Raw genomic sequence first — 24,583 nt, 5'->3', positions numbered from 1 at the left:
CTCTTTTTTTTTTAAAGGAAAAGACCTTGGCCTGGCATTTGAAATACCACCACATATGAAGAACCAAGGCCTCTTTCCTGCCTGTGTTTTGAAGGTAATTAGAGACATTTTGCTGTGATTATAAGCTACTTTGATCTTCGTTATTTCATATTGGTTAGTTTGCTCTTAGGTTAAGCATTTTCATTTTCTCCTTTATTCAATGCTAGAATGCTGAACTAAAATTCAACTTCGGGGAAGAAGAATTTAAGTTTCCACCAAAAGATGGTTTTGTTGCCCTTTCCAAGGCACCGGATAGTTTCACTGTCAAATCACAGCACACAGGTATAGCACCTGAGAGGGTAAAGATTTCAAGAATGGGGTATTGAAAACTCCAGTAAGTAAGGCTTCTTGTAGTGAGGTACAGGTACTCCCCTTGCCTGTTTAGTCATGCATCTTTATTGAACATGTCAGTAAAATTCAGTTTCAAAACCTAATTCATAAACTCCAAGTATTTGGTTTCAGTTCACGCATTTTGGGGAAGCTGGTCGTGGTGATGGTGGTATGTTGCATTTATAATGTGTGTGCTTATTAAGCGCCATGGCACTGTGTTAAGTGTTTCACCTGCATTATTTAGTTTGCATAACAACCCTGTAAGGTAGTCTTATAGACAAAGAACTTGAGGAGTAGGGACTTGAGGTCACTTGCCCAAGGTCACAGGACAAATAAGTGGTAGAACTGAATTCAAATCCAAGCAGTCTGACTCCAAAGCTCACACTCTCACCCCATTGTGCTGCCTAATCTGCTTCCAGTTATTTAAAGAAAGTACATTTCACAGCTCATTTAATTTATCACAAAGCATATAATCAATTAAAATTACTGCAAGTAGATGTAAAGGATCTGTAGTTCATTTTAAGAATCTTTATTGTGTTTAGTTTGACTATCACCTATACCACTGGGCAATTGTTATTTAAATTTTTGATACTGGAGTATTTGTGCTCGTGTTTTACCAATAAAGGTGTATGAGGTGTGATCTGAATGTATTCTAATCTTTTTTATTTTCTTAAGGTAACGCTCAGGTGGCACAAGCGAAGTTTCTCCCCAATGCTCCAAAAGCTCTCATTGTCGAACCTTCCCGAGAGTTGGCTGAACAAACTTTGAATAACGTCAAGCAGTTTAAGAAATATGTCGATAATCCTAAATTAAGGTAAAGCCTCCCTTTGTGCTCAAATGCCTATTGTCCTTAGGTCTGAGGTGTTTCAGAAGAAGAGTAAAGTAGGGAAAAAAATGAGACAGAAATTCAGAGTGTGTACATATGCATGTGTATGAGTGTGTAAATATATTTACTGTGACATATAGTAGCAATTAGTTTCTATATAAAACTCCTGTTTAAGTGAGAAGAGTTCTATTAAAAAAAGTAAATTGAGGGACTTCCCTGGTGGTGCAGTGGTTAAGAATCCGCCTGCCAATGCAGGGGACACGGGTTCGAGCCCTGGTCTGGGAAGATCCCACGTGCCACAGAGCAGGTAAGCCCGTGCGCCACAACTCCTGAGGCTGCGCTCTAGAGCCTGCGAGCCACAGCTCCTGAGCCCGTGTGCCACAGCTACTGAAGCCCGCGCGCCTAGAGCCCGTGCTCTGCAACAAGACAGGCCACCGCCATGAGAAGCCTGCGCACCACAATGAAGAGCAGCCCCCCACTCGCCGCAACTAGAGAAAGCCCGCGCGCAGCAACGAAGACCCAACGCAGCCAAAAATAAATAAATAAATATCCTTAAAAAAAAAAAAAGTAAATTGAGATTTTTCCTGTGTCTCTTATATAAAGTGTCATGGTTTGCAAAACTGTATCAGAGTAAAAATTAATTCTTTCAAGGGGCCATTTCATTTAATGTGAGCTTCATCACTTCATTTGCATAGAAAATGTATCTCTGTCTGTCTAGTGTGTTGGTAAACCTGGCTTGGCGAGGTTGATTCTAGCCTGTCTCCTAGTGGTGACCATCTTCCCTGTGGGCGTTCACACTGGTCCCTCTAGTTCGAGGGCTCTTTCTGCCACTGCGGGGAGACCGTAAGTCTAGTGATCTTGGAGAACTTCTGGCTCAGTAGCAATCCCTTTTAATTTAGGAAAGCCATACCATATAAGTAAACTGCTCTGTCAGTTGATTTGACACTTGATTTTTATTAATTTTTCTTACTGAAATATAATTCACACACCATAAAATTCACCATTTAAAATGTACAATTCAGTGGTTTTTAGTATATGGTCACAAGGTTGTGCAGCCATCACCACTATCTAACTTCAGAAACTCTGAATTATTGATGTCCCGTGGGCCCATCTGTTTATTTATTTATATTTTTAAAAATCTTATTTTGATGTCTGAGTTTTTTTTTTTCCGGCTGTGTTGGGTCTTCGTTGCTGTGCGCGGGCTTTTCTCTAGTTACGGCAAGCAGGGGCTACTCTTCGTTGCGGTGCACGGGCTTCTCATTGCGGCGACTTCTCTTGTGGCGGAGCATGGGCTCTAGGCATGCGGGCTTCAGTAGTTGTGGCTCACAGGCTCAGGAGTTGTGGCTCGCAGGCTCTAGAGCGCAGCCTCAGTAGTTGTGTCGCACGGGCTTAGTTGCTCCGCAGCATGTGGGATGTTACTGGACCAGGGATTGAGCCCGTGTCCCCTGCATTGGCAGGCAGATTCTTAACCACTGCGCCACCGTGGAAGTCCCCCATCTTTTTAATGTTGATCTTTCTCATAAGTTAAACTTATTCAGGGATAAATTTATACTTAGTAAAACTTTTTAGGTAAAATGGTTCCTAATTTTGTCTCGATGATTGATGCATTTCACTCTTTCAGTAACTATTTGAATACCTACCATGTGTGAAGACTTAGGCTAGGGATCAGGATATAACAACAAGAATTCATCTTTGCTTTTATAGAATTATGTGCAGGAGTGTGGAGATAGTGTGGAAGGCAGAGAAACAACCAAAGTAATGTGATAAAATGCTTTAAGGATACGACACGGAGGGTCACTACAAGAGTACATCACCAGAGCATCTTCTTAGTGTAAGAGACTCAGAACTCTTCACAAGAGAGTGTTTTTGGAAGAATGTAAAACGCTAATATAAGTTGATTTTTGTGCTCTAATTATGTGTAAAGATTAAAGTGCGTCTGGACAAAGCCTGAAAGGGAAGATAGATGACAAAATCAATTTATTTGCTAAGATGGTAAAATTGTGTTACTCATTTCGGTATTCAGCACAAATGAGCCTTTTCCTTCTTTGAAGACCCAGCTCAAGTCCTGGTCTTTCTGTGAAGCTGACGTGTTGGTGCCAGCTCGGTCCTTTCTCCCTCCTCGGATACCGCTGTGTTTGCTTCCCCATAATGCCTGTGCACTGTCATGTGTTAGTGTTCCTTGTTTTAAATGTGCATAGCTTTACTCGTCCCAACTCAGTTTTACACTCCATAAGACAGGGGCTGGTCTTTTATATTCCTCAACCCTACAGTGCTTTGCACACAAGCATAGATTGTTATGTGTATGTGTAGTTTTCTGCTAAATTTGTAGAAATAAATGTATCTGATTAGGAAAGTGGATAAGAGTAAAGTTTTATAGAAGAAATGATAGATTTAGGACCATAGTTACCAAACCTGGGAACTAAGGGACCTTATTTAAAAATACAGATTTATTGGTCCCTCTTCTGTATATACTGAATCAGTTTTTCCAGGGAATAGGAATTGGAACTCTTTGTTTTTTAAGGAAGAATGCCACCTCTTCCAGGTGATTCTTAAGTAGCCAGTCTGGCATCTGGCGTTACCGGATTTAGGCAACGTGGCTCTAGCAGTAGGTGGTGAAGGACTATGCCAAGGTAATGGACATTCACAGACTAGAAAGCTTTTTTTTTTCTTTAAACACTATAAATCGCTTAAGATGACAGTAGGCAACCATGAAGCTGTTTCTTTTCATCAGTCATAGAATTTATGAGACTCAGTGTCAACATCATCCACTTTCCCAGTATTTTATGGTATTTTTTAAATGACTGATTAAATAAGAGTAAAATTAATCGATGAAGATAGTTGATAGCTACTTCTGATTGAAAGTTGTCTGGCTGCCTCAGGAAGTAATTTTGTCTGCTATTTATAAAAAGGAGACAATCTTTTTGTGAATAGCTATAGTGAGATATAATGCACATATACGATTCACTCTTTAAAGTGTACAGGTTGTTTTAGTTTTTATTATGTTCACAGAATTGCGCGACCACCAAAACCAATTTTGGAACGTCTTCATCACCCTCAGAAGAAACACTACCTTTTAGCAGTCACTCCCATTTCCCTCACACCTTCCTATCCCTGGGCAGCCACTGATCTCTTTTCCATATATAGAATTGCCTGTTTTGGACATTTTATATAAATGGAATTGGACAATGTGTGCTGTTTCATGACTGGCTTCTCTCATTTACCATAATGTTTTTAAAGTTCATCAATGTTGTAGCATGTATCAGTACTTAGTTCCTTTTTATTGCCAAAAAGTATTCCATTGTATACATTTACCACATATTTATTAATCCACTCATTAGTCTATGGATGTTTGGGTTGTTTCCACTTTTTGGCTACTGTGCTATGAACATTAGTGTATAGACTTTTGTGTGGACATACATTTCCGTTTCTCCTGAATATACATCCAGGAGTGGAATTGCTGGATCATATAGTAGCTTCATGTTTAACATCTTCAGGAACCACGCAACTGTTTTCCAAAGTGACAACACTATTTTACATTTCTGCTAGTAATGTGTGAGGGTTCCAGTTTCTCCACATCCTCACTTTATTATCTGTCCTTACAGTTATAGCCCTCCTAATGGGTGTGAAGTGGTGTCTTATTGTGGTTTGGGTTTGTATTTCCCTAATAGCTAATCGTGTTGAACATCTTTTCATGTGCTTACTGGCCATTTATAAAGTCTGTTCAGATTCTTTGCCCATTTTTCAATTGGGTTATTTGTCTTTTTATTGTTGAGTTGTAAGATATATACATGTAGTATTATGATTAATTATATATAATTTGCAAATATTTTCTCTCATTCTGTGATTCTGTGGGCTTTTTCTCTTTCTTGGTAGTGTCCTTTGAAGTACAAAAGATTTTAATTTTGATGAAGTCCAGTTTATTTTTTCATCTGTTGCTTTTTTGTTTGTTCATCTTTTGGTGTTGTAAGGGACTTTGCCTAACCCAAGATCATGAAGATTTACTCTTACGTTTTCTTCTAAGAGTTTTGTAGTTTTAAGTCTTATATTTAGGTCTGTGATTCATTTTGTATTAATTTTTATGTGTGACCTAAAGAAGAGGTTTAACTTCATTCATTTGCACATGCATATCTATTTGTTCTAGCACCATTTGTTGAAAAGACTGTTCTTTCCCCCCATAGAATTGTCTTGGCATAAAGCTTTTTTTTTTAGAGTATATTTTATTACTTATTTTTGGCTGCGTCAGGTCTTAGTTGTGGTACACAGGATCTCTGTTGTGGTGCTCAGGCTCCTTGTTGCAGCGCACGGGCTTCTCTCTAGTTGTGGCACGTGGGCTCTGTAGTTGTGACATGCGGGCTCTCTAGTTGTGGCCCACGTGCTCAGTAGTTGTGGCATGCAGGCTTAGTTGCCCTGCGGCTTGTGGGATCTTAGTTTCCGAACCAGAGATCGAACCCGCGTCCCCTGCATTGGGAGGTGGATTCTTAACCACTGGACTGCCAGGGAAGTCCCAAAGTAATCTTTTTTAATCTAAACATATTTTTTAGAAGTATTTGGAGTGAGAAAAATTCAAACACAAAAGGATATTCTGTGAAAAGTAAGTCTCCTTTCACCCCATTCCCCAGTTTTTGGTTATCAACCTGGAGGCAACTTTTAAAAATTAATATTTATATATTCTTTCAGAGTATATATTTTATACACGTACAACCACATGTGTCTATAAAGATTGATTGAAACCAGAGTTTGGGGTACCTGGAATTATCCTAATATAGAAAGATGTATAGATGAGGACTGATGTTTTCTGGGCTCCAAGCTTTCGCATTCTCCTCAGTTGCTTTACTGTGCGTTAACATTTTATGTAGCTCCTGGAAATGAAGTGCCTTGTCTCTTTCCTTCTCCAGACCTTCATTGTAGATTCTTTCTCAGTTACTCAGTTGTAGTATCCACCTCCCCAAAACTGAAAAAAAACAAACAATAAAGCAGGCTTTAATCCTTTTCTACGTTATTATTCTGGTATTTATTTCAGGGAGCTTCTGATAATTGGAGGTGTTGCAGCACGGGATCAGCTCTCTGTTTTGGATAATGGGGTAAGTTGTACTTTTAATTTTTAAAAAGTAACACTATGTGTTGTCATTTTGGCAATATAGTTCTGCTGTGTTTCAAGAAAAGTCAAATGAGGCTGAAATTAAACAAGTTCAAAAGAGTGTATGTATGTTCAAAAATATCTTACAATTATGCCTTTCCTTTTCCCAAAGTGTACAGCATAGTAGTTTCTTCCAAACACCTTATGCAAAATTCCAACATATGTGAATTTTTTTTGGTTTATCTTTTGAGCACCTGCGAATTTCCTTCGCATTTTCATGCATTTAGTTATTTCCTCTGGGGATAATTGAAAAAGAAGCAGCTGGAGTTAAGAATAGAAATAGAGATAAGGTGGATTGCAGAGAAGGTAGTTTTGGCAGTGATCCTTGGGAGGGCTGAAGGATGTGGTTCTAGTAGGAGGGGAGATGAGTTCAGATTTGTGTAAGGGGAAGTCTTAAAGGCTGTGCTGTTACCGAGGACGAAGCTCGGACTGTGATCCTCATTACTGGGGAAGAAGTTTGGGAAACTCTTAACTGCCTGTCAGTTCAGGTACAGGTAGAACTTCATAAAATATTTTGTATGTATGAAGTAACTTTGTCCTTACAAACTTCTCTTTCATTTCCTTCCCTAAACATTTTATCATTTAATCTAAACTGCTTGATACTGAGTTACGGTGAGCAAATATGTTCTCCCCTCAGTTGCCTTGGTGCTGCTGTCAAATGAAATTTCAGGCTGAATGGTTTTGATTTGACGTTGTGTGGCATATTAAGAGCAAGGAATCATTACTGTACTTAATACTATTCTAAGATAGTAACATAGCTTTGTTATGTTCTTATTTGATTTGCTATATTTTAATGGTTATAAGAGAGATTTAATATGTTCATTCCCTATCTTGGTTCCTCAAACCCCAATTCATTTTCCACGTAAGTTATTAAGTTTCTTAACTTACGTTGTCCAGCTCCGGAGCTTTTAGGGAATTCGATCTGCTTTTGCCAGGCAGATCTAAAATTTGGTACTGGCTGAAGCTAATGGCAAAGTAAAGGGAGTGTTATTCCATAGCTTTCCTGGCAGGATTCAGTTCCATTCTACTTAGGGGATGTAATATATTCTCTTTCTGCTCTTCCTTGCATCTTACATTGTCTACTTCTGTTATCTCCCACCATCCTCTGGCACCCTTAGCCCTGTGTTATGTCTTATGCTACAGGCAGAAGTCAGCTTTGGAGTCAGAGAATAGAACTATGTAATTTTTTTAATCTTTTAAAGTTGCACAGTTATGCAACATGTGCAGTTAGGCCTGAAGAAGTGGTTGGAGCCATTATCCAAGTCATATAGCTATTTCTCTCAGGCTTTTCCAATTTGACTTTTTGTTTTTAAACCTGAGAGACCGAGTTTCTGTTTTCATGCTGACTACCTGCTGAAATTGAGGAGGGAGGAAACTCGCACAGTGGGTTAGAATCCTTTGGTAAAGAGACGTTACCCACAGAACCAGAGTGGTATTGTATTCATTGCTGTGTCCAGCACAGTGCTTGGCACATAGTACATTCTTAATACATTGAGTGGGTTTTATTTTCAGACAGTATTTTCTAGATTGAACTGAGACTTGCTTACAGTTATCAACATAGTTGAAACAATAGCTTCAGAAATGTCTTTCACTTTTTATGGGAGTTTAAATGCCTTCTACTGGATCAAATTAAAAGTCCATTCAGCACAGTACTTTTTCAGTTTTTCAAGGGGTGAGATATTGAAGTAATGAGACTATAGTGATGAATTTGTTAGGAGATAGTTACGGTTTTAGTCTAGAGTGGAGAACACAAGTGAAAAAGAAGTCATTTTTTATGCCTGTTGATAAAGAGTAGAAGTTTTGAATTGTCTGATTTATTGAATGATTTTATATAATACCTTATTGTGCTCACACACATACCTCCATATACACACTTTAGAAATATTTATCCTTTATTGATTACCTTCTAGAAATGGGCCAGGCCCTGCTAAGTGCATTACATACATTTTCTCATTCAATTCCCACAATAGCCCTTTGTGATGGTCCTCTTCCCCATTTTTACAGATCAGGAAGAGGGCTTATACCAAATATTAAGTAATTTGCCCCAGATCTTACAACTCATAGGTGGAACTTACTTCAAAGCCTATGTTCCTAATCACTATACCATGGACTTGATTAAAAGGTGTGTGTGTGAAAATGGAAAATGTGGTTAATCGGGTGTCCTGGCATTGGCGGCTCCTATTCTCTTTGTAGATGTCTTAAAATTTTTATAATAAAAAGCTAAATAAAACTTGTTCTTACTTGAATTAGACCTTTTCTCATGTTTGGACTTTGAGTTTGAATCCCAGTTACTAGCTGTATCATCTAAGTTCTTATGACTTTAGAATTCTAAACTTCAGTCTCCTCATTTAAAAACAGGACTAATAATAGTAGTGTTTTCCTTAGTGGTAACATGAAATGATATAATACCTGTAAAAGGTTAGCACAGCACATGTTCATTATAAGCACTTGACAAGTAGTCATTATTGCTGTTTTTCCTGGATTAGGTCATCTTCATTATTAATTATAACCAAATTTATCAAGCACCTGGCACACTGGGCATCAAATGCACTACATATCTGATCTCTTAATTATCACAACCGTCTTGCAAAGCAGAAAATGTTACCCATTTAAAAAATGAGAAAATTGAAACTAGAAGAGATTAAGTAGCTTGAGGTCACACAGCTGGGTAATGGTGGAGCTGGGATTTGGGTCCTGGTTTAATTTCAGAGTTCCTGTAAATTCATTTGACTTTTCACTTGGAAAACAAATTTTATATACTAGACTGTCTATAACAGGTTAAAATGTTACAGTCAGTTGCCAGAGTCTTCCATTAATTTCAAAGCAGGTGTAAGTTTAATAATACAGCATTATCTAGAACTCCTGTTTCGCACATTTACAGCTGACTATGACTGCTTCAATATGCATGTTTTCATTGTAAGTAGACCATTGTTGGTTGCTATTCTAAGGTGATTACAATAGTTCTTCAGTTTTCTTAAGGTGCTTTTTTTGGATATTTTTTAGGTAGATATAGTTGTTGGCACTCCAGGAAGACTGGATGATTTGGTGTCAACTGGAAAGCTGAACTTATCCCAAGTTAGATTCCTGGTCCTGGATGAAGCTGTATGTTGAAATATACTCATGCTTTTAAAAAAAAATTTGCTTATGTTTTGGGGGATAAAATATGTGAAATGGTGAAGAAAAAATACAATTTAGTCATGATCCCAATCCCTAGAGAGAAACATAGTTACCAGTTTGGTGTATTTTCATTCACTGCTTATATTTATAGTAAATACTATTTTATGTAGTTGCAATCAGGCTATTTAGAATCTGGGAAATCTTTTTTAGAAAAATATGGTACATAAGTATTTCATGTCATTATTTATGAACAATTTTTAAAGGCTGTCTAATGGTCTCTCATATGCACACTTCGTGGCTTATTTAACCACCCTTATTACTAGACATGTAGGTTTGTTTTGTACTCCAAATAGTTATCTTGTTTGTACATAACATTTTTTTTTTTTTTTACACATTACAAATTACATTAATATGTTTTGGGCTCTTGAGATATAGTTCCAAGTTATTTTCAAGATGAGGTAGTTTTTCAACATTGAAGGTCTTTGCTTTCTCATATTAGAGTCGTATTCTGAAGGAGATGTGGGAGTTATTAACTCTTGTATTCATTTTAGAATACCAGAGTATGGTTTTTGAGTTATTTATTGTCAGCTTTTTCATATTATAGTCACATGGGCTTTAAAGTTGAATTTACAACTTGCCTTTAAATATCCAGTAGAAAATAATTACTTTGAAAGTATGGAGATATGTATGAATTAGTTTCTTTATCTTATATTTTGCAATTGATTTAGAAAAGAAAGATTTAGATACTGATTACAAAACTTATGTTCTTCTTTGCTTCTTACGCAGGATGGGCTTCTTTCTCAAGGTTACTCTGATTTTATAAATAGGATTCACAATCAGATTCCTCAGATTACCTCTGATGGAAAAAGACTTCAGGTATGAAATAACCAATGCATCTTAAAATACATGTAGACAATTGTTACGTATTCATGCTTACTTTTTTTGTTTTACATTGACATTTTAGTGTCTTCTGATTACGTTAACTGCTGTATGAAACATTTTCTTCATTAACTGATTAAGTAGTACACACAAAGGAAACAGTCTTATGAGCTGCTTTTAGAAATAAAGGTGAAGAGAATTTAAGGAAATTACTTAGGTGTAACAGAAGACTATAAGTAAAAAATTCTTAATCGTTATTTTTGTTTTCTACAGAGCATTTAGGGTTTATATTCAAGACTCTGAGCACTGCTTCCTCTTTGAAGGAGAAATGTCTTGAACTGTAGAAAAACAGTTATTTCCTTAGTAATTATTTTTTAAAATATTACTCTTTCTCATTCTGTTTTCTTAGGAAGAATTCAAGAGGAGAGGCTTTTAAGAGAAGGGGACAAGTTTATGGCTTTAGATTTTTAAAAACCTTTTCATTTTACTTAGTTTTTGTAGGACCTTGAGGAATAGATGGCATGATTTCTGTGGCAAGTGAGGGGACTGAAGCTCAGAGAGATTAACCCGCCCAAAGTCACACCACTAGTTGTTGCTACAGAGTCAGGTATTGAACTTGTCTTAGATTCCAGGCTTAGCGTACTTCATGCCCCACATCTGTATTCATATGCTAGAATCATTATTATTATAAAAGCTTATCTAAATTTTGGTTTTTCTATTCTTAGGTGATTGTTTGCTCAGCCACTTTGCACTCTTTTGATGTGAAGAAACTGTCTGAGAAGATCATGCACTTTCCCACCTGGGTTGATTTGAAAGGAGAAGATTCTGTTCCAGATACTGTCCACCATGTTGTTGTCCCAGTGAATCCCAAAGCTGACAGAATCTGGGAAAGGCTTGGGAAAAACCACATTAGGGTAAGTACTTTATAACGTTCACATTTGTGTAGAGTAAAGCATTCATAAACTAGTTTAACCTTGAGCTCTTCATGATGCTTAAAGCAACCAGACATTGTACCTTTAAGAAAAGAGAAGTCTGGCACGTTGACCAGAAGAGTTTAGGTCTGTTAGGTATGGAATAAGTGATGGGCTCGTACTTTACTTTTCTCTCTGTATAAAGTTACTTCTGTAATCATCTTTCTTGACTTAGGTTTTGTAAATAAATAGGATTACCTGTGTATATCTAGGGCTAATTTCTGATATAATGATTTCCATTTTTAGTAGCATTTTAGAGTCTTCTTGATGTGCCTTATTTTTCTAAATATCAGTTTCATGAGTCCATCATCTCACTTTTCCACCATTGTTAGATTTACCTTTATATAATAAGGGTATGCTTATTCTAAATACACAATGTTTTGAAAACCACCTTCGAATTTTTATTATTATATTTAAAATTGATTAGCCTTAGACCTATAATTAATAAAGGGTTTTTCTGAATCTGAAGAATGGTTTTGCCTATAGATTATAAAGGTGTATGTCTGAAATGCAATCTAAAGTTAGATACAGTTCTCCCTTTATAAAAAGATACCTGTTCTGAATCATTACTTAACCCTTCCCCACTTCTGTTTTATCCTTTCCTTTTGACAGACTGATGAAGTACATGCAAAAGATAATACAAGACCTGGTGCAAACAGTCCAGGTGAGTTAGAAGAGTCAATAAAATGCGTGGAAAGATTTTGAAAACGAATTGATCTGTTTTACTGAATGTGTGCCCTGTCTCCTCTCATGAAGGAACAGGAAATCTGAAAATAAAAGGAACAAAAATAATTTAAAAATGGGGGGAAAGCTGATATCAGTCAGCTTAGAGGAATATTAATCACTGAATTTAAGGTATTAGTCTCCTGGCATCCAAATCACAAATACTTTGGATTATACAATTCTCATTTTTCCAGGAAGCCAGCAAATTTCTCTGGCTACAGGTTGTATTTTAGCCCTGGATTCCAAGAGAAATGTCATGTAGATTCTTCATATCTGGCAATTGGGTAACAAAGGGACATGTCTTTAGCTACAACCCTGTGAAAGATACAGAAGTGATCCTGAGATGGTTCTTTTTGTGTGTAAGTGTACAATTCAGTAGCATTGAGCACATGCCTACTGTGCAGTCGTCACCGCTATCCATCTCCGGAACTATTTTATCTTCCCATACTGAAACTCCATATCATTAAATATTTATCAATTTTGAAAAAGCCTAAAATTAATTGATTCAATGAAGATACTTCTATGCAGAATTGAGACAGTTTGTATCAGGTACATAATATTTCAAAGATACATGAAGATGCAGCATGATACAAGGATAGTGTTTAGAGAACCTAGAAGAGATCTGAAACCCATTAGGCCACATGTCTGATATCACATGTCTCAAGTGGATCATTGGCAAGGGTTAGACTGCATTTTGTTCATAGTTGGATTCACTGGTAGATTTTTAACAAGTATCTAAAAGGTGAATTATCTGAAATTTTGATTAAAGACGGTTCCTTTGAACTCAGATTTATGTGTAGGTCCAAATTTATGAGGTGTATGCTCAGCCAGCCTTATTGTTGGAGAGGAGCAGACACTGATAGTCAAAATAATAATGTATCAATCATCCCGCTGTTTGGGAATGCATTTTATAAAATAAAAATTTTTTACTGCCTCATATATTTTTCCTTGTAAAAGTTTTGCTTCGTTTTTACTACAATTAGAGACGACTAGAGAGACCTTAGAAATATGTTGGATTACAAAATTAAAATTTTGCATTATATGATTGTAGAGTAACTATAGCCCAGCTTCACACTGAAAAATAGACATTTGGAGGATGGCAACTAAGAAGTTACTAACTAGATTTGACGTAAAATATTTATTTCATAGAATGAAGTTTGACCTTTCTGGTGTTCAGATTGATTTAGAAAGTACATTTATTATTTTTTAAAGAGGTTAAAGTAATTGAGTAAACATTTATTGAGCATTTAGGGAAGTTAATGCAAGGCAGAATATGATTAGTTCTCAATGAGAGGTAGGAACAAAGTTTTGCTGTGGGTATGTATTTCTGTTTATTTGTGTGTGTGTGTGTTTGTACATGTGCATTTTCCCTTTTAAGAGGTATGGTTATAGGTGTTTTGGTATCCCATAAACTGGCATAAAAAACATTAAGAGAAACAAAAATAAATGAGCAAGTGAATTATCTCACCATTTCACCCTATCTTTTTATTTCTTGGTTTTGTCTATAATACTTGTATTAAAGTAGAGTTTTTTAGGTGAGTGAAGCAGTAAGTCTGTAATTATGTGTGTTCATGACAATTTCAGATTAAAATTCTGTGGTTTTTTTTTCGTTGTTATTGTGTTACTCAAGAGATGTGGTCTGAAGCTATTAAAATCCTGAAGGGGGAGTATGCTGTCCGAGCAATCAAGGAACACAAGATGGATCAAGCAATCATTTTCTGTAGAACCAAAATCGACTGTGATAACTTGGAGCAGTATTTTATGCAACAAGGAGGAGGTAATGTTTCCTCACTTGAAATAAATTGTGTTTATTTTCTCACTTAATAGATTGTTAGTCTCATGTTGATGCAGTGTAGCGTGGATGCCCAGATTTTAAAGCAAGGATGTAGGAAAGACAATGAGATCATTTTCCACATAGGTACAGTTTCACTACAGTGAAGATGAATCACAGCATTCCAAGGCCCTTATATCATTTGGAAGAAGGGTAACGTTTTTGATTAATGTTAAAATTTCAAGTGTAATCGTTAAATAATAGAATGTATATCTTCTAAATCAATAACTGAGAAAAAAAACCTTAATCTAAAAAACAGGTAAGAAAGGAAGGGGGGAAAAATGAGAAAAAGCAGAGCAGTTGGAAATTATAGAGTAATAACGGCTGGTGGAAAAATCTGAGCGTATGGATAAACACTATAGTATTTATCAGTGGACTGAAGTCTTCTGATGAAGAGCATAGATTGTTAGACTGGATAAAGTATAGCTGTATGTTGTTTACAAGAAACATACCTAAAACCTGAGGACGTGGATAGATTGAAAGGGAGGGGAACGAAAAAATATATGTATGTGTCAGTTAAAAGATTAATTAAAAGAAAGTTGGTCTAACTGTATTGATGGAGATGTCATAGACTTTAAGGCAAAAATATTACTAGAAATAAAAAGGGTCACTATGTAATAAAATATTCAGTCTACAATGAAGATATAATGATTATAATTTTATGCTCCTCATAATTAATGTTAAAGATATAAACTAACCTGAGAGAATGTTCAGTGTAATCAGTCATTAGAGAAATGCAAAATAAAACCACAATGTAATACAATTGTACACTCAGGGTGACTAGATCAAAAATACTTAAAACACCAAATTTTGGTGAGGATATGGAGAAACCGGAGCTCATACATTGTTTAAGTACAGTCACTTAGGCAAAAGGTCTTACAGTTTTTTATAAAATTAAACATTGCTGTCTTATGGCCTAGCAATTCAGCTCCTAAGTATTGGCTCAAGATAAGTGAGAATATATATTGAAGAAAGATGTGTGCAAGATGGTCATAGCACTTCATTTATAATGGCCCCAAACTGTACACTAAGAGGCCATTAATAGGAGAATGGCTAAACAAAATGCAAAATATCTGTACAGTGGAATACCTACTACTCAGCACTGAACAGGCATGGACTGCTGATGGGCCCAAAAATGGTGGGTGAATCTCAGAAGCATTATGCTGAATGAAAGAATTCTTACACAAGAGTACAGGCTGTATGATTCGATTTGTGTGAAGTTCTAGAAGAGCCAGAACTAATCTACGATGAGAGAAAAACCACAACAGTGGTTGTCCCCAGGAAGGTGGGAGTGTGGCTAACTGGGAAAAAGGGCGTGAAGGTACTTGGTGGATGGTATTCGTGTTCTGTATCTTAATAGGGCTTTGGGCTACATGGGTGTATGCATTTGTCCAAGCTCAGAAAGTGTACCCTTAAGATTTGTACATTTCCCTGTATGTAACTTTAACGTCAACAAGAGAAAAAACCTGAACAAATACTGCACTCTAGTTAATGATATGCATGTTGAACTGTGTACTGATACCTGCAGTTTACCTTGAAATGCTTCAAAAATATAAAAGTGAGTTGATAGAGGGATAGAAGGATGGATAGATATGTGGTAAAGCAAGTATAGTCAATGTTAATGGTTATTTTTACTTTATCTATTTTCCCAACACTTATTCTCAAACATACAGCAAAATTGAAAGAATTCTCACAGTGACTATTACTACTCTGGTCTGAACTGCACTGCTTTTTGTTACTGTGTCTACTTGAAGACTTTCTCTTTTAGGATTGGCTACCACTGCACTTGCCTCTAAAATACCACTTCTCCATCCTTCCAGTTTGCTGCTTCTAATCTGCTTTGGCCAAGAAACCAGATAACTCAGTTGTTTAGAATACCTCGAGGAGGGCAGGCTTGTGGTCGCGGCCTTTTAGTAAGGGCATGAACTTCCTGATGCCTGTTTTGCTTCTTCCAAGAATAATCTCTTTTGTTTACTTTTTGGTTCTTCGCTTTACATGGGTTAGGTGAGGTTCCCGGTGTACGCAGAAACTACCACTGCAGTTTGGGAAAGGTTACTTAAAATGTCCTTCAGAGCAAATCAGTTTTAGTGCCCGTGGAGTTCATTTTAAGGGTATTTCACCTATGGCAGAAATTGTGTTAACCATGGTTTATGACAAGTTGGGGTATAGATCTCCGTAGAATTATACCCCAGCTGGTAGTCTAAATGTTACTGGTTTTTTTGACATAGTCTTAGTCGTCACCTTTTCCAAGGTTAACTGTTTAATGTGCTTTTCACTAGGACCTGATAAAAAGGGGCACCAGTTCTCATGTGTTTGTCTTCATGGTGACAGAAAGCCTCATGAGAGGAAGCAAAACTTGGAAAGATTCAAGGTACTGATACTTAGTTGACTGCATTTCCTTCAAACGTAAGAGGGGAGTTGTATCTAGTTTTAATCAGTTCCAGTTAATATTGTTAAAGCAATTCTTGTCCTAGAAATTACAAAATACTTCTGCCCTATTGTTACGTCCTCATCACAGCAGGGCTTTGTCATCTTTAACAGTCAAATGGTAAATTACATGTTCTCCATCAGCACAACACTACTTGACAAGAATTTTCAACTTAAGGAAGTTTTAGTTAAATTCTTTCAGGTAGATATTTTTAAGAGATGTATCATTAGATAGTTAAATCATGTCTGTGAGCCTTTTTTTTTTTAATAAATTGTAACAATACCCATAGGGAACTTAATTTGTAGATTCAGACAGGTATCAGAATACCTGTTTCGTAGAATTAAATATATTTTGAATTATTTGGGATAGACTGTCACAGTTAAGTGATTTCAGCTCATGAACAGGTTGTATAGCTTTTGGTGTAGATGGTTTGGGCTGAGCCATATAGAACTCAAGGTCAGTGGCCTCCACCCACAAGCATTCTCATCATTTATCACAGTGTGTTTACCCAGCGTATAGTACAAATATCATTTCTCTCAGACCCATAATATGAAAAAAGATAGGAAGTACTGGGCTTAAAAATTTTGGATTATGTTTCCATGCTGAGCATAATTGGTGTGGATGTTAAAACATCACAGCGGGGGACTCCCCTGGTGGCACAGTGGTTAAGAATCTGCCTGCGAAGGCAGGGAACACGGGTTCGAGCCCTGGTCAGGGAAGATCCCACATGCCATGGAGCAACTAAGCCCGTGCGCCACAACTACTGAGCCTGTGCTCTAGAGCCTGTGAGCCACAACTACTGAAGCCCGTATGCTCTAGGGCCCGCATGCCACAACTACTGAGCCCATGTGCTGCAACCACTGAAGCCTGTGCACCTAGAACCTGTGCTCCGCAACAAGAGAAGCTCCCGCAATGAGAAGCCCGCGCACCGCAACAAAGAGTAGCCCCCGCTCGCCGCAACTAGAGGAAGCCTGCGCGCAGCAATGAAGGCCCAACGTAGCCAAAAATAATAATTAATTTTTTAATTAATTTAATTAATTAATTTAAAAAAATCACATGGCCTCATTTCAGCATTTATGCCACCCTTCTCTATCCTGGCATTTTGTTGGACCAGAAGTCAGTATGCCCCTCACCCCCTCCAAATCTCTAACCTTGCTGTGCCTTGCAGCACAAATGACATCTGATGGCTAATTGGTATATTCTTGGTGAGAACACCAGGGGCCCAGTCTCTCTAGGATTTTATCTGTTGTCACAAAAAGTGTAACCTTGAGGTAAAATATCTAGTATTCTGAATTATTTTAATACAAGGGTAAAAGTAAAGCTTATGTTTTTTACATTTTATTCTGTCTTATGTTTTGAATTACCAGTCAGGATTTCTAAAGGCGAAGCCAAATTTTAGCAATGGTTTAAGAACTTCTATGTGAAAAAAGCAGAGATGAATCCAGTCGTTCATTTATTCACCTTAAATGTCATATTTCAGCAAATTACAACTTAAAAGTGCAATACTTGTTCCAGTGAATTACGAACGACTAGACCGCTAATATGATACGAATACATTAGTTGTTAGAGGTCGCATTTAGGGGAAAGATGGTATTTGTGGGGGTTTTTTAGTATATATACTAATAAGGTCCTTTCTCTCCTCTCTGTTCTCTTTAGAAAGGAGATGTAAGATTCTTGATTTGCACAGATGTAGCCGCCAGAGGAATTGATATCCATGGTGTTCCTTATGGTAAAAAGAAAGTTTTTATGCTTGCAGTTTGAATTTTATGGAATTCAAGGGAAACCATTTAATATGTTTGAAATACTCAGAACATCAAACATCACGTATGTTTGAAAATTTTAGGAACTATTGTCAATTGGTAGTAATTGCTTTTGTTTACAGTTATAAATGTCACCTTGCCTGATGAAAAGCAAAACTACGTCCATCGAATCGGCAGAGTAGGAAGAGCTGAAAGGTACTCTGTCATTTTTTTTTTGTCCTTTTTAAGCTTCTGTGCTTCAGGAATAAAGTCTAATAAAGACTTTTAAAATCTTTCAGGATGGGGCTGGCCATTTCCCTGGTGGCAACAGAAAAAGAGAAGGTAATCTTTTCAGTGCTGTATTATACTCATTGTTTGTGTCGTCATTTTAGATGTTGGAAATGAAAGCAGTTTGATTTTTTCATTTACATTGAATTCAGTTGCGTATGGAATATAAATGAACTTTTTAATGGCATCTTTTTCTCTTCATTCATTGAATGGACGACTAGTAGGATGAAGTTTAGAAAGGAAAAATATGAAATGTAATTTTCCCTAATAGCTTTCATATAATTTTCAGTGAAAAGTATTTAAACCCTCTCTGGCATCATGCCATGGTAGACTTTTTATGGGAGAGAGGGTTAACTTATTATTTTGATATAAATTGATACAATAGTTTGATACAGATTTACAGAAAAGCTGCAAGAGTAAGGAACTCCCACACACTCATTCCCCAAACTACTTGTTCATTTTGCTTTTTGCTCTTTGCTTTATGGTACTGATGAACCTAGTGGCAGGGCGGGAATAAAGATGTAGACGTAGAGGATGGACTTGAGGACACCGGGCGGGGAGGGGCGAAGCTGGGGCGAAGTGAGAGTAGCATCGACATACACACACTACCGAATGTAAAATAGATAGCTAGTGGGAAGCAGCAGCATAGCACAGGGGGACCAGCTCGGTGCTTTGCGATGACCTAGAGGGATGGGATAGGGAGGGTGGGAGGGAGGCTCAAGAGGGAGGGGACACGGGGACATATGTATGCATATGGCTGATTCACTTTGGTATACAACAGAAACTAACACATTATTGTGAAGCAATTATACTCCAATAAAGATCTATTTAAAAAAATTAAAAAATATCTTATAGAAAACATTTGAACTTCATTTTTGATACTAATCTTGATATAGCATTCTCCAGTATTTACTTTTCTCATTATTTTTATCTGAGAATTCCTTTCTATAATTGACATCTGTTTTAGAAAAACTTTTGGATTCCTTTCAAAAAGAACTCTTTCAAAAGACCTAGTTAGTGAGCTACTAATAGTGGTAGTAACTGGATGACAGACCATACCTGCAATCTATTTTTCTTGTGCTCTGAGGACAGAAAATGTTAAAAAACTAACTGAGAACAAAGATATGTAGCATGTTTCAGTCTCCGTACATGTTAATCTTCGTAGGTTTGGTACCACGTATGTAGCAGCCGTGGAAAAGGGTGTTACAACACAAGACTCAAGGAAGATGGTGGCTGTACCATATGGTACAATGAGATGCAGGTAAGGCTCACAGAGTCTTATTAAAATTGGTAGGAATAGACTGCATTTATCTGTAAAAGTTATGTATCAGCTCTTGTCTATTTGTGAACTGTGAGAATTAATGAGTGATTATGTTATGGTAGTTCATAAATTGTAACCTGTGAGTTCATCTCCTCAGAAATCTTACTTCCATTTATACTAAGTATTACAGCCTTCCTGGTTTTATTTAATGCTGTTAAAACTCAACTCTGTCGATTTCCTCTCCCTTTCTTAGTTGCTGTCTGAGGTAGAAGAACATCTGAACTGTACCATTTCGCAGGTTGAGCCAGATATAAAGGTACCAGTGGATGAATTTGATGGGAAAGTTACTTATGGTCAAAAAAGAGCTGCTGGTGGTAAGCTTTGAATTACTTTTAATACTGTTTTAAATGTGAATGTGTCCCTTTTTTGAGCTTCAGTTTAAGAAGAGAGTATTTCATTTCCTTATGCTTAGTGTATACTTTTAGCATATTAATCATTCCCTCCTTATCAGTCTTGCAGCACTTTATGCATACTTGTCTTGCAGCATTTCTTATTGTGTGATCTGTATGTGAATGGACAGCAGCTTCGCTGTTTCTCTTGAGGTGTTAATGTCATAAGAGTAGTTGAAAATTTATGGAATTATTAGGAAACAAGAGCATAATGGTAATTTTGAACAAGCGGTAACCCAGGATACTATCTATTCCCTTTGCCTGCAATGCTCTTAGCTCATTCCGGAAATTTTTTAAAGATTCAGGCTAAACTGGTGGTTTCTAAACGAAGGAAAAGAGACTAGGGGAGGGGTTGGCAGGGCTATTGGGGCAGCTGTTAGTAAGGAAGGCCTAATCATTTATTTTAATGGATGTAACACTTTCAGAGCTCAGTTTCTTTTGTAGATAACTTGCTCAGTGGTACCTCTTTATCGCTAGGAGCAACGTTTAAGTTGATGTAATTGAGCCAAAGCATTGCTGACACGTTATTTCAGGCATGCCGCTCACATCACTGTGATTCGTGTGTGTGACACAGGTGGAAACTATAAAGGCCACGTGGATATCTTGGCACCTACGGTTCAAGAGCTGGCTGCCCTTGAAAAGGAGGCACAGACGTCTTTCCTGCATCTTGGCTATCTTCCTAACCAGCTGTTCAGAACCTTCTGATTTTAACATTCACTGAATAAGGTTTGAATAATAGAAGTCTATAGTCTTAAAACTCTAAAATAGTTGTACTGCTTCCAAGCAGCAGTATTTATAGTAACTTAAGCTGTTAACGCTAACTCTTGCATGTCAAGAAACATCAGCCTTAGGAATTCTTCATAGAATGGCAACCTAATGCAAATAATAAATTTGATGACTATATTTTCATGCAAGTTTGTGTCTTATTTTAAAATTATTTCATAGTTTTTCAAGAAAGCTCTGGGTTTATGAAGTAAAGTTTATGGGTATGTGCATTCGGCAGAGGACCTGTGTGGAATTTTCACAAGAAGTGGTCCTAAATAGAGACAGCCTTGAGATGGTCATGGTCGCCTCGGTATATGTTGAAGCTAGAGAAGAGTCGTGGCATGAAAGAAAAGTGTATGATCCTAAGGTGGAAGGACAGCTGGGTTAGTTTGGAGGCCTAGAGTTTTTTAGGGACTTAGAAAAGGTTCTATGTCTAAGGACTGATGACTGATTTGGTGATGGTGACTGTGAAGATGTATTTCTGAAGGTTTATCTTTTTAAGAACCTTTCTTTCCAGGTGATACATACTGTAAAGATAAAACTATTCTAATGTCCCTCTAGGTCATAAAATTAAATTTAAAGGCTGTTCTTTGAAATACATTTCCTCAAACCCTCTTGCCTAAAATACCAGAAGGAAAAGGGACAATTTATATAGATACAATTGAATTGTTGCTTTGTACCTTTTGACTCTTATTTATAAAGTAGTATCTTTGGGAAAATTATTCTTACCCTAGAGATTCCTTAATAGCACAGGCTATTATAATTCTTTATATGATGGTTTTTAAATCTTTTAGCACTGAAATATTTTCTTCAAGCAAAATCTTGAGTGAAATTCACTGTGTAAGCAGTGGGAAAACCATTACCTAGTATATTGAGTCATAGTTTATGTGAAATGATTATGAGGATTCCATTCTTTCACTTATATCTAGACCACTGTCTTTGCTTTTTTTTTGTTTTACTTCTACTACATAGAACAAGTAGTTTTTCTTTTATTTAGCAAGTAAGGGGGGTGGTTTACAGAATAGATTAATTCTTTTTTGTGACTTTTGTGACTTTTTTTTGCGGTACGCGGGGCCTCTCACTGTTGTGGCTCTCCCGTTGCGGAGCACAGGCTCCGGACGCGCAGGCTCAGCAGCCACTCCGCGGCATGTGGGATCTTCCCGGACCGGGGCACGAACCCATGTCCCCTGCATCAGCAGGCGGACTCTCAACCACTGCGCCACCAGGGAAGCCCTGTGACTTTTCTTAATTAGCAGCTATTAAGAATAAATTTCCATATATTTAGTGATCTTTCTATTTTTATATTACATAGTTTTTTTAATTTACATAATACATTATCTGTAAGTAAGAAGTACATAAAAGTTACTCAAAATCCCAACACCAGAGAAACACACTTTTAACATTGTATATATTATTTTCCAGATATTGATACAAAAGTAAAACAAGAGATAAAGCAAAGAGATTTCTATAAAAAAATTATTTAATAGCTATATAGTATTTTATTGTTTAGGTGTTCCATATATTATTTTAACAGTCTTCTATTGCTGGATATTTAGGGTAAATCCAATTTGTCACTAATTTCAACAATACTGAGAACAGTTTTACACATAGTTATTCATATGTTTACATAATATTTCTTTGGCATAACTTTTTTTTTTTAATTGGGGTATAGCTGCTTTACAATGTTGTGTTAGTTCCTACTGTACAGCAAAGTGAATCATCTATATGTATACATATATCCCCTCTTTTTTGCATTTCCTTCCTATTTAGGTCACCACAGAGCACTGAGTAAAGTTCCCTGTGCCATACAGCATGTTCTCATTAGTTATCTATTTTATACATATTAATTAGACCACTGTCTTTGGTGATTTCCTAGAACTACCATAACCAATCTCAAAGCTATGTGATGAGCTCCTTGCCGTGTTCATGCCCATTATTAATCACTGCTTTAGAAACAAGTTTTGAATTGACATAATGGCAAGGAAAAGTCTTGAGATTTAGAGCATTTAAGGTTAGAGCTGGGTTTCCCTGGTGGCACAGTGGTTAAGAATACGCCTGCCAATGCAGGGGACACAGGTTCGAGCCCTGGTCCGGGAAGATCCCACATGCCGTGGAGCAACTAAGCCCGTGCGCCACAACTACTGAGCCTGTGCTCTAGAGCCCGCAAGCCACAACTACTGAGCCTGCGAGCCACAACTACTGAATCCTGCGCACCTAGAGCCCGTGCTCTACAGCAAGAGAAGCCACTGCAATGAGAAGCCCTCACACCACAATGAAGAGTAACCCCCGCTCGCTGCAACTAGAGAAAAGCCTGCGTGCAGCAACAAAGACCCAATGCAGCCAAAAATAAAATAAATTAAGAAAAACTGATTAGAGCTGGAAGAGGTCTTTCTGATCTTGTTCATGTTCTCGTGTTATAGGTACAGAAACTGAGTTTCCAGGAGTACGTGTTCACACAGCCCAGTTGGTAGAACCAGGACCAGAACCTGGGTTTCCTAGTTTAAGCTTTTACTCTTGGGTCTCCATTTGGAAGATGATTCTCAGGTCCAAATGGGGAGGTTAGAGAGGAATGCTAGATAGAGCTGGGAGTCTGTGGAGGGGTATTTGGTTTTTCTCCTCAAAGTACTGTCTAAATGTCATTACTTAGGCAATGGAGTTTTTAAAAGAGGAAGTGACATGTAATCAGACCAGTGGAGGGGTTGCCTGGAGACCTGACTTTCCACTCACATCACCATGAATCCTTCCGTTTATGCTGGGTCCCTGCTTCCATTTTATTTAAAAAAAAAATTTATTAATTAAAAAAAAATTTTTTTTTTAGGCCACGCCACACAGGACATGGGATCTTAGTTCCCTGACCAGGATTGAACCTGTGCCCCCTGCAGTGGAAGCGCAGAGTCCTAACCACTGGACCGCCAGGGAAGTCCCTGGGTCCCTGCTTCCAGGTGCCCATTGTTCAGCCTCCGATTAATGCTAAGGATGTGAATGATTGTTAAATTCTGGTTATGTTGCGGTCACTGAGCCATGAGAGATGCTCATTGCCCCTCCTTCCTATTAGAAATGGAGCCTCCTGAGCTTCAGTTGGTACTGGATCACCTGGCTGGAGACGGTCCCTCCCAGATTCTGGTCAGTGGGGTGTGAGATGGGTGATGTGTCATGTCCTTCCACCTGCCCTTTCCCTCCCCCCTCAGGCTGGAACCTGGTGTATTAGTGAGTCAGTGTTCGCCGTTAGAAAAGTGTTATCCTTGGGGTGTGGCAGAGCAGTAAGACAGAGGGAACCTGGGTGGCCTTGTGGAAGAGCTGCCACCCTCTCTCAGAGGCTGCCTGGCACAGTATGTTTAGGTCCCCAGTTAACACAGACACTAGAGGCACTTGAAGGTCCAGAAAATGTTAAAATATTAACCAGCCAATGTTAGTATTTCCGACTCACAGAGTCAGCTCTACCTACTATTATAGTGTAAGAATTTATGAGTGTACTCACAGATCTCTTACTGTCAGTCTCCCCTCTGCACAGAAATGCCTAGACCGGCCCCACCTTCAACACTTGATAGCCATGCCCTCAGGTCTTATGAGTCTCGGCACATTCTCCTCATCACCCATCTCATCTTCTGTTCACCATTCATTCTCTTCAAAGCTACCTTCAAGCTCTGTTAGAATTATACTTTTCATAGTGACGAGTGGTTTTGTGTTTGGGGAATTTTTTTTGCTATCCAAATTTGAATAAACTTAAATGAGCTTCTCTAACTCTGGGTTGTGTCTCCACTGTATTGCTAATCTGGAAGATACTGGGAGCCTCTTATTAG

General features: G+C 37.6%; 1 protein-coding gene across 2 annotated transcripts in view; it reads left to right on the top strand.

The window, feature by feature from the left end:
- Positions 1-20,921, top strand: part of DDX1 (DEAD-box helicase 1) — a 33,430-nt gene extending 12,509 nt beyond the window's left edge. Inside the window, exons 11-26 of one of the 2 annotated variants that reach the window (XM_004274867.3) lie at positions 18-94; positions 207-321; positions 1,045-1,183; positions 6,216-6,276; positions 9,336-9,434; positions 10,236-10,325; positions 11,054-11,242; positions 11,912-11,963; positions 13,653-13,799; positions 16,133-16,224; positions 17,938-18,010; positions 18,164-18,236; positions 18,320-18,362; positions 19,474-19,569; positions 19,823-19,943; positions 20,593-20,921. In XM_004274867.3, coding sequence (XP_004274915.1) covers positions 18-94; positions 207-321; positions 1,045-1,183; positions 6,216-6,276; positions 9,336-9,434; positions 10,236-10,325; positions 11,054-11,242; positions 11,912-11,963; positions 13,653-13,799; positions 16,133-16,224; positions 17,938-18,010; positions 18,164-18,236; positions 18,320-18,362; positions 19,474-19,569; positions 19,823-19,943; positions 20,593-20,723 — 1,598 coding nt within the window. In that variant the 3' untranslated portion in view covers positions 20,724-20,921. Of the gene's footprint in view, positions 1-17; positions 95-206; positions 322-1,044; positions 1,184-6,215; positions 6,277-9,335; positions 9,435-10,235; positions 10,326-11,053; positions 11,243-11,911; positions 11,964-13,652; positions 13,800-16,132; positions 16,225-17,937; positions 18,011-18,163; positions 18,237-18,319; positions 18,363-19,473; positions 19,570-19,822; positions 19,944-20,551 lie in introns of both variants that reach the window. The other variant, XM_033437418.2, reaches the window with a different exon arrangement.
- Positions 20,922-24,583: the final 3,662 nt, after the last annotated feature.

The sequence above is a fragment of the Orcinus orca genome, chromosome 13 (assembly GCF_937001465.1).
Source record: "Orcinus orca chromosome 13, mOrcOrc1.1, whole genome shotgun sequence".
NCBI lineage: Eukaryota > Metazoa > Chordata > Mammalia > Artiodactyla > Delphinidae > Orcinus > Orcinus orca.
This window is presented reverse-complemented; position numbering and strand designations above follow the sequence as displayed.